This window comes from Nestor notabilis, unplaced genomic scaffold (assembly GCF_000696875.1).
Source record: "Nestor notabilis isolate BGI_N333 unplaced genomic scaffold, ASM69687v1 scaffold1330, whole genome shotgun sequence".
Taxonomy (NCBI): Eukaryota; Metazoa; Chordata; class Aves; order Psittaciformes; family Psittacidae; genus Nestor; species Nestor notabilis.
In genome coordinates this window covers 378-10,079 of record NW_009910477.1, presented here as the reverse complement: position 1 = coordinate 10,079, position 9,702 = coordinate 378, and the positions used below count along the sequence as shown (strand labels likewise).

General features: G+C 45.7%; 1 protein-coding gene across 1 annotated transcript in view; it reads right to left on the bottom strand.

Moving 5' to 3' along the window:
• ZC3H7B (zinc finger CCCH-type containing 7B) overlaps positions 1-4,329 on the bottom strand; it is a 40,638-nt gene extending 36,309 nt beyond the window's left edge. The window contains 4 exon segments of the mRNA XM_010010056.1: positions 740-898; positions 1,738-1,935; positions 2,314-2,347; positions 4,277-4,329. Coding sequence (XP_010008358.1) covers positions 740-898; positions 1,738-1,935; positions 2,314-2,347; positions 4,277-4,329 — 444 coding nt within the window.
• Positions 4,330-9,702: the final 5,373 nt, after the last annotated feature.

The window sequence follows — 9,702 nt, the reverse complement described above, 5'->3', positions numbered from 1 at the left end:
CCTGCTGAAGTAGATGTATTTTTCTTGTATTACTGTGATTGATCAGAATCAAATTTAGCAAAGGCAACCAGTGCTCACTAGAATCTATCTAATCACAGTCTCTTTTCCTGCTCAATATCTGGCCTAAAAGGACATGCAACAAAAGCATCGTCAGGAAAATATCTAGGGCCTAGTATACGCATATAGTCCACCTCTGAATGCAAAAATTTACACACCTGTGAATATAAAAATAAATATGACACGTGATGTCAGGGACACCTTTACATGTCCCTCAAAAATTAAAAGCTGTATCACCTTGCCTTAGCAATCAGCAAATAAAATGAGAGACATTTTTATGTAAAACAGTAAAAGTATGCATGTTTTCCTTCCAGTGCTCCAGTTCCCACTTGTCCCATGCTCCTAGTCACTCCCATTAGGCATATAAACCCAGTTAATTAAAATATTTTCATGGCCTTCATTCACATTTTGTTAGCATAGGGTTTTGCTCTTCCCAAATAGGCCACCAAACCTGTTATTTGTCTCTGGCTGGCATTATCTGTAGAGGGTGACTTGGACTGAAGAAACATGGGAGGTCAAACATCTTCTTCAAGTCAGAGATACAGAATTTCTATGTATAACATGTTCCCAGGAACAGCCAAGCTTCCTCTTCCACTATCCTCTGGCCTCATTCTAAGCATGTTATGGAGGAGGAAAGTGGTGAGCCACAGAAATCAAGATGAGTTGTATGTCAAAAACTTACATGTGGGAGGGACAGCAAGCATCGGCTATTGCACTCATATGCTTCTTTGTGTCTTCCAAGTTCGTTTAAGGAGCGGGCTTTCCGGAAAAGCGCTCGGATGTTCTCCTTGTCAAGACTTAAAGCCTTCTCACTGTCTTCCAGTGCCTTCTCATACAAGCCCTGCATGGAAGAGACCACCTCGAATCAGCTGAGGCACAGCAGACTAACCCCTCCTTCTGTGTGAATGCTAATGTTTCACCTCTCAACAGAAAACAGGAATATAAAAGGCAGCTGGAAATAGATGTGTTACCTCATACGAAACAGGAATACAATATACAAAACCTTTGTTAAGTCTTGCAAGACCCAAAACACTTTAAAGTCAGTAAATGCCAGAATTGAGGCTGCTTGAGCAACCTTATCTTGTCCCCTCCTCTACCTTGGGCATGTCATATTGACAGTCTTTAATTATGTGACTGCTTGCTATTTTTTTTTCATGGGACTCAGCCTCATTATGAACAGGATGGACCTGCTCTGGGGTTGTGCCATAAAGGAAAGCTGTTATATTCCTTAGGAAAATGGAAGCACACAGCCTTTTATAGCCTAAATATTTCAGAATCCTTTTCCATGTATGTGCTGAAAGTTCCATCAAGACCCAAAGCCTTCTCACCATCTTCCAGTGCCTCACTTGAGGAGGCAGGAGCCTCCAGAGCAATGCTCAAACAGTATTCCAGAGAAATACTGAGGCAGTACTGGAAGGCACTGGATTGTACTAACTCGTCACCAACAAGGACCAGTACCTTAGACCTGGCCCCTTCTCCTTCACATCCTTCCTCAGGTCTCATAAGACACAGTGCGATACTGGGGAGATACCAGAGTATTCTGTGTCATCGTCTTCTCCAGTGTTGGAACAGGGAGCAGACAAAACCAAGAGAAACCCCTCCTGACATCTTTTCCAATCGCATGGCAATGCAACCACAATGTCCTCCCTGCCCATGGGGATGTTTTGGGAAGGCACTCACCATGGCAAAGTAGCAAGCAGCTCGGTTGACATGAAGCTTGCACAGGAGCTCCTTTGGGATGGTCACCTCATCAGAGGCTGCATAATCCGCCACAGTCAGCCCTTCCACATACTGCACGAGTGAAAGCTTGAAATCCTTCTCTTTAAACAAATCATTGCCCTCTGCAAACAGGTTTCTCACCAGCTTCTGCAAAAAGGCCTGGGCAGCAGGGACAGAGCAAATAGACCGAAGTAGCTATTTAGAGACAGGAGAGGCTTCCCAATTTCCCATTCCTTTCCGTGTGTTTTAGCAAACTTCCTTCCCACTAAAATAATCCTGCCTCCCCACCCTCTAAAACATCAGTCTTCTGGCAGACGAGAATAATCCAGTCAAATCTCCTTTCTTCTTTAACACTCAAGTGTCCTCTCCTTTCCCTGAAAGTTGTCACTGTCAGAATCTTAAAACTTTATGTTACAGACAAATTGTGACAGACCATTCCACACTCTCCACTTTTGGTATGTAAACTAATAGCTGTGCAGAAGAACAAATCCTGCTAACCAGTGGGTTCCCAACTTCAGAAAACAAATTCTTCATTACCTCATAATCTTCTTGGCTTAGGGGTAATGTGGACCTGAAAAAGAATGAAAATGCTCATAAAACAGGCATCCATGCAAAAAAGGGCTTTTGTCTGGTGAAGAAATCATCTTTATGCTCCTGTGTTGTTGACCTCAGTGAGATACTGAACATTTTATCACTTCAAAGACAGTTGGGGCAAAAAGAACACAATTAGGGAGCATTATGCTCGGTGATGGCCACAGTAGTGTCAAGAGATGGTCAGGTCCCAAAGGGATTTGGGACTAGAGAAATCTTATTCTCAGCTATTTCCTGCACATACATGATCATCTGTAATGTGCCTTCAGAGAGACAACTGAAAAAAAAAACCCTTTGATAAAGTCCCATGAGAGCTTGTCATGGAGAATACAAACTTATTTTAAGTACATCTGGCTCTAATGAGAGACACCAGACTGGCACTCCAAGACCTCCTCAAGCCCTTTATGAGACTAAAGACATACAGTGATAAATACGATCGCTTTCCTCCATGTTAACTTAGCCACATGCCTTTAGGTCTACACCTCAAAAGGAAGGGAGAAAACAATGCAGGTTCGGGAGACCATTTAACTCCAGCAGTCTCGGCCAAGGCTGCCAGGCTGAGACACAAAACTGGCAGTGCTGTGTGGGTAACACCTACCCCACAACAACACTGAGACTTAGAAGAAAGGACTGTTCTTCAAATCAGACCAGACAAGTCATCCAGGCTTGGCCCACATATATTTAATTTTCCTCTTCAAGGGGAAAACAACAGGCTTTAGAGAAATCTTTCACACCTTTCATAGCCCTCCTCACTTTCGAAATACATCTCAACTAATCATCAGCTACTCCTTAAAATTAAGTACAGGAAATGCCATGGCTTTGTAAGAAACATTCATGCTGCTCATAAAATCAGACTACCTCTTTCACATCAAAACAAGCCAAGAAACGACACTGCCCCAGTTCAGAGTTCAAGATACACTCCAGAAGCATGAGCAACACCCTGTATTTCTGAATTACTGTCTTTCCAGGAACCTTGAGCATTTTTATAAATGTTAATAAACCTTATAAATGTTAATAAACCTCACAATTGCCTCTCTAAAACTGGGTTGTCAGCCCCATTTAGTCTCAGACTGGGGGAAAATAGCATTGCCATGCTACAGGAAATACACATGTAACATGGAAGATTTGGCTTTCCCCCCCCCCCCCCCCCCGCCATTGTAAAGGCACAGATTTCAGCCACAATAACTGCAGACTCAAAGCAGACCTTAAAAAAAATCCCAAACCACTCTGACTACAATCCTGCTGGTTTGTTACTCACCATGCAACCTGGACCTGAGCTTGAGGCCTTTGCAAACTTAAATACTGGATGGGAAAAAAACACTACTGTACTTTGTAAGGAAGTACTTGGACTTGTAACCATTACTTAAGCAAGCACTTCAAGCTCTAGAAGGCCACATGATATTCACAGAAGACTGACCCGAGCACCTGCCAGGTGCAATCTACACGTTGGCAACTGTAAAAGAGCCCAGGTCATCTATTTCCCCTATAAGCACCATATGGGGTACCTGGCAAGTCATTTACTTTGCTTTCCCCACCTACAAAATAGAGACAGTATCTCCCTTCCCAAGAAAGGTGGGACGACCTTGCTGAAAGAGTGCTTTGAGATCTTCATGCTGAAGATGAAGTAGAAGGTCCAAGTACTATTGGTGCTATGTTGAATATAAAGATCATCGTGGAACTGCAGTGGAGAGCAAAACCAAAGGAAATTAAAATGACAGAATTTCATGTTTAGATAGCTGGCAGGACAAGAAGCACCTTGAAGAATCACAGTGAAAATCCTTAGGAAAAATATCTCTTTTCTATGCAGCAGACCCAAAATCAGTGAATAGGATGCACTCGCTTCCTGCAATCTTTGGTACAAAGACAACTGCTTCCAAAGCCACAGGAAATAGTGAGGTTGTCCACTTACTGAATGAACTGAAGTCCTTTCTCTATTTCTTGTTTTCTCTTCTGTCTCTCCATTATAGTTGCTGCAGAGGAAGAAGAAAAAGAAACATCACAAAATGAGTCATTTTAGGTCTTGCTGGCAATTAAGCAGCACAGCATTTTGTGTGTGCCTGAATTTACTACTAACAAAATGTTCCAGACCAGATGCCCTGAACACCGAAGTCCATGATTTATCCACACTGCAGATACAGAACAGCAAGCAGCTCAGTACCAAGTGTCTGCTTTTTCTCACATGCCACCACCAAGATACACGGGCAAAGAGGAATTACTTCAGATTGAGCTCTCTGCTTAGGCTGTGAGTAAACAAAGCAATGGAAACCAACTGTTATCATGGCTGCCTTCTAGGAAAAGGCAAAGAAAAAAAATCAGCATTTCCTCTGCACTGGCAGGCATTTCAGGAATTTGTGCTAGGCCCCTCCCATGATAAGGAATTCCGACCACTATTTATCTGGGCCAGACTTAAACTGGTTTACTGCAGAACAAATGAAACAAGTCATCTATATATGGTATATGGAGGCATATCACAAAGAGACATGCGAAGGAAGGAGATGGAATTGCTTGCCATGGGCCACATAAAAGAGCAGCGATGAATCTATGCAATGGGAATTCCACGATGAAAATCAGCAGGCAAGAGCAGCACAGACTTGGGAATGCTCCTTTGGAAAGGGAACAGAGCCCCATCCTGCAGTGTTCTAAACTGGGGTGAATAGCACCTGAGGACAGCTCAGGAGAGAGCTCTTGATCTTAGACAGGGACACAAATGGCACCGTAACTTGTCTGTATTTGACCAAATACAGCCTGGGACTCTGAAAGCACAAACAAATAAGTAGAATGATGGAGCCACTGTGGAATAACATCCCTTTTCTCAACTAAAATAGGTCTGAATTACACCACTAGATACATGAGCTTCATCCCCTGCAGTATGGAAGCAACATCTTGGAATGGCTTCCCCAGATCTCTCCCCAAGGTACACAGGTCTGCTCTCAAGAAAAGCATAAGGAAGGGAGACGGGATGGCACTTTGTGGCAAAATACAGTTGCTGGCAACAGCAAATTTACCAGTCTTGCCATTAACCAGCTGTGATAACAAACAATGCTCAGCATCTGAGGGATGGTAACTTGGGGACAATGGTAGCAAGCACAGAAACACTGACATGAGATGGACCTAATGACACTGTGCCTTCCCAGCTTGGGATCACCTCTGAAGAGATCATGAGAAAAACAAAAGTAATTTCTCTTTAACTCTACACTACAACAGCTTTGACCTGGCTCATTTTTACATTAAGACCATCCCTATCATTTTAAGGTATCTTACAGTACCTACAGCACATTCAGTCTGGAACAGGGTGAAGGGACCTTTAAAGTACATGAAAATCAAGCCTGACAACTCAGCTTACCGAGTTGTGCTTACAACTCAGTAAGTTACTGATTGTGCTCTGTGACATGCAAAATGTAGACGAATTGATACCTGCCCTTTACCAAGAAGGAGAGTTGGGGGAAGAGGGAAAAGCAGAAGCAAGCAAAAGACCAGAAAGAAGTGGTACCAGAAGGAAGCAATCGCTTGAAAGTGACACTGTGCTGTTTGTAAGTCATCAGACATTAAATTTGAGAGCAATCTGGTCCAAGCAGCAGGTAGAACATTTTAAGCAGCTGCATTTGGAACAGGATGGGAAGTGCGGCAAGAAAGAGAAAGCCAACAAACAAGGTGAGTGATGATCAGCACCTCTACAAAGGCTTTTAAGAGAAGCAATGGAGAAGAGCAGGTAGACTCCAGTGCAACACCAGCAGAAGGCCTGGAATGATTTATAAATAGCCTGGATAATGAGCAATCAGGAAGAAAGAAGGAAATTTAGCAAGGAGACTGTGAGGTTAATATGATTACTAACACTACAGGCAGACAGGCTTGAGGGGTAGAAAAAGAGACAGACATAATTCATTTGGTATTTCTCCTTGTATGAAATTCCACAAAGACAGAAGAAATAAGAGGAAACAGACAAGGTGAAGAGGAGCAGTAGGAATCATTTCCACACAGATAGCAGGGAAAGGCAAAGAAAGGACAGAGCAACCCCAGAGCACTGTAGGAGAACTGTGAGGGCTATCAGAGGCAAGGGTGGGGAAAAGAGCTACCATAAGAAATCAGAAAAGATAAACTGGCTGGGAAGGGGAGAGGGCAAAAGAGTCAAGTGGACCTCACAAAGGCTCATGGGGGACCGCAGAGGAAGGAAGGAGGAATTTCTAGCTGTCTGGTCCCTGAGTGCACTAACAGGCTTGAAATGTCACAAACAGCCTCCCCTAGAACCCCCACCACATACCCTCTGCCCATGGTCCATGAGCTCCATTTCAGCTCAGGTCCAGGCACACTGCCTTCTCTGAGCTATACTGCAGGTGGACTTGTCCTCAGTCCTATCTCCTGGACAAATCTTGCACCTACAGTGCAGGCAGCTCGCCTCCAGTCCTGTCTCTGACACCATCTCCTACTGCTGCACTCGCTGAGTGAACCCGGGACCTGATTCACCACCTCATGTTCTTTGGGACTGCTGATGGACCCCTGCTATCAGCATCTTGTTCTGTCTGTGCTGTTCAGATACGATAGGACTGTACCCTAGTTAGTCAGGGCACTGCTGGTGGCTGTCAGCACCTTTGGCTCCTAGCTTGTCTTTCCTCGGGGAGGCAGCCCTGCTCTTGCTGCTCCCTGACATAAGCCATACTGGACAGAACGCAAGCTGGGGAAGCAAAGTGGCAGCCCACAGATGTGATGAAATGAGAAGATTATTGTGGGAAGAAGAGTTGAACACTGGCTAGCCACCACAAAGACAACTGCTGCACTCCAAAAATCCTGTGGCACTCCTTCACAATTTTGTATGTCCACAAACAGATCACCTTGAAAAGCTTCTGATATGCACAGCCTACTTCAACCTCTGCTTCTGAGCTCAACTTTTAAAACACTACTGCAGGGAAGGGAGATCAGTACCTATTCTCATGGTTACCCTCACCCCACTGCTGAAACACCACACACGGCAGGATATGGGCATGTGTTACAAACAGAGCTGATTACTTTTGCTTGCCCATAGAGAAGGGTATTCAAACCTTACTTACTAAAAGCTGGAATGGAGCCAAAGGACTACAGGGAAAGGCTCCAGAATGTCTCTTTCCTAGAGTTACCTAACTCTTCTTTCCTCCTGGAGCTCCCTTCTGGTTTTGTTCTCCTCACCACCTTTGCCACCACATCCAACATGCGTATCTCTATCCTTGCTTCATGTGGATGGCTGACCAAGCTGCTGCATCTCTGTTAAGACCCACAACAAACCCCCCATTAAAAAAACCCTCTGTGCCACGCATGCCATTTACTCTCTGCAGTCCTACCCTTGTCTTCCACAGTGAACGTTCTGCAACTGAAGACCATCTACTGCCTTCTTTAAACATAAACCAGAAGCTTAATCACCCCTTCAGGCTGTTGCTCCCTGATACTGCCCTGAATTAATTTCTCCTTGCAAATGGGTGACCAGCTTCCTCCGCTAAAGCTCTGTCACACCTTCAGGCTTTTGTCACAACTTTGCACATAAGACTCATCTCTTCATGGCAACACTCGCAAAACACACACCACATGGTGCTGCCCTAAACAACATCCTTCACACCTCTCTCAGGAACAACCACCTTTCCCTTTAAATCCGACTCCACACCAGCACCCTCCTCCTCGGGTGGCAGACCCTTACCCTGCTCTGCCTGCCCCACCACTGCTGGAGGCTACCACTCACACCCCGTTTTTGGTTTTTGCTCCTCACACCTCCTCCCTGCCATCCCCCCGGCAAACTCGGTCACTTCTGTCTCCCATTGTTCCAGCCTCTTCACCGTGTCTCACTTGACGCTCAGACCAAGCCGCGCACTCATTACACCACCAAACCCAACACGCAGCCAACCACCCGTACGTGCAACACTTCTGCTGCACGCCATTCCCTGGCTACTGAGTCATTAATTTTAAGCACAGAGCCTGTTTAGCTTTTGTTTTCTCAGTCTTTTGAATATTTTTAGAAACACAGCAGAAAACACTAAATGAAGCAGTACGTCTAAGCGTCCTTTCTCCCCCCACCCCAAATCTGTCTGTCCAGACTTGTCTGCTCAAATCACCAGCAGAATTTGTATCCAGAGTATTTATATCCACACTACAAAGCTCTTATCCTTTCAGTCCAGAGATGTTTATCCTCTTTGGCCCAGCATCTAGAAAGGACTTTATTCAGAGTTTGTCAATGAGTTACAAACTATTTGCCAGACAGAAGTGCTGCAGACAGGCAAAATGGGGTTTTTGCCTTGAGAAGGAAGCACGAGCCAGTAAACAGGGTGACTCAAGCACAAACTGATACGCTCTACGAGACACTATGAGATGAACTGAAAGTCTAGAATTTACCTTATCAAGGACCTGGGTGTTATTCCCAACCCTGCCATAGCTGAATTTGTGCAAAGTTTTTCACACTGTATTTCTGGGATGGCAACGAGTTCACACTTGATGTTCTTCCAGGCTTTGACTATAACATTTCCGCCAGAAATAAGTGCACCAAGTGGCAGGTTCTAGAGCTGAGACAGGAGCTCAGCCCGAGGCTGTGTGTGCTCTCCTCCAGGCAAAAGACTCCAGGATGTACTAACCTACAACATGAGAGTCTTTCACTGGCTGCAGTTTGGCCACCTCACTGGTGCAGCAGAATGGGTCCGCAGACTGACACCAAGCAGGGGACAAACAGCACAGCCCACTACAAACACGGGCTCCCACTCGCTCCTGCAGCTGTTCTGTGCCATGCCCCACTGCCTGGGCTTGAACGCTTCTCACCGCCATCAGCTCTGCGTCCCCACCACCATACTGTGCCCACTGGGTACGACAACCACACATAGGCCACCCCAAGATACCTCTGTGGTTGCTCTCCCGCTCCCCAGCACGCCACTAGTCCCACTGCTGCCCCATGGCACTACCAGGGCAGCTGTCATCGGGATGCTACCTGCTTCACCCAGCAATACTTCCAATGGATGCAGGGTGAGGTGGTGACAAACGCCTCACCTCCAGCTGAATGTAAGAGCAGTAACCGTAAGTTTCCCCAGGAGGGAGTCAGAGCTGGTGACCAAAGCCCCAAGAGACCACCTCGGCTCCCTTGACACCATTTTTCACTCCCTCCAGCCTTGTGCCCCACACATATGCTACCTGCTTCACCCAGCAATACTTCCAATGGATGCAGGGTGAGGTGGTGACAAACGCCTCACCTCCAGCTGAATGTAAGAGCAGTAACCGTAAGTTTCCCCAGGAGGGAGTCAGAGCTGGTGACCAAAGCCCCAAGAGACCACCTCGGCTCCCTTGACACCATTTTTCACTCCCTCCAGCCTTGTGCCCCACACATAACACCGTCCG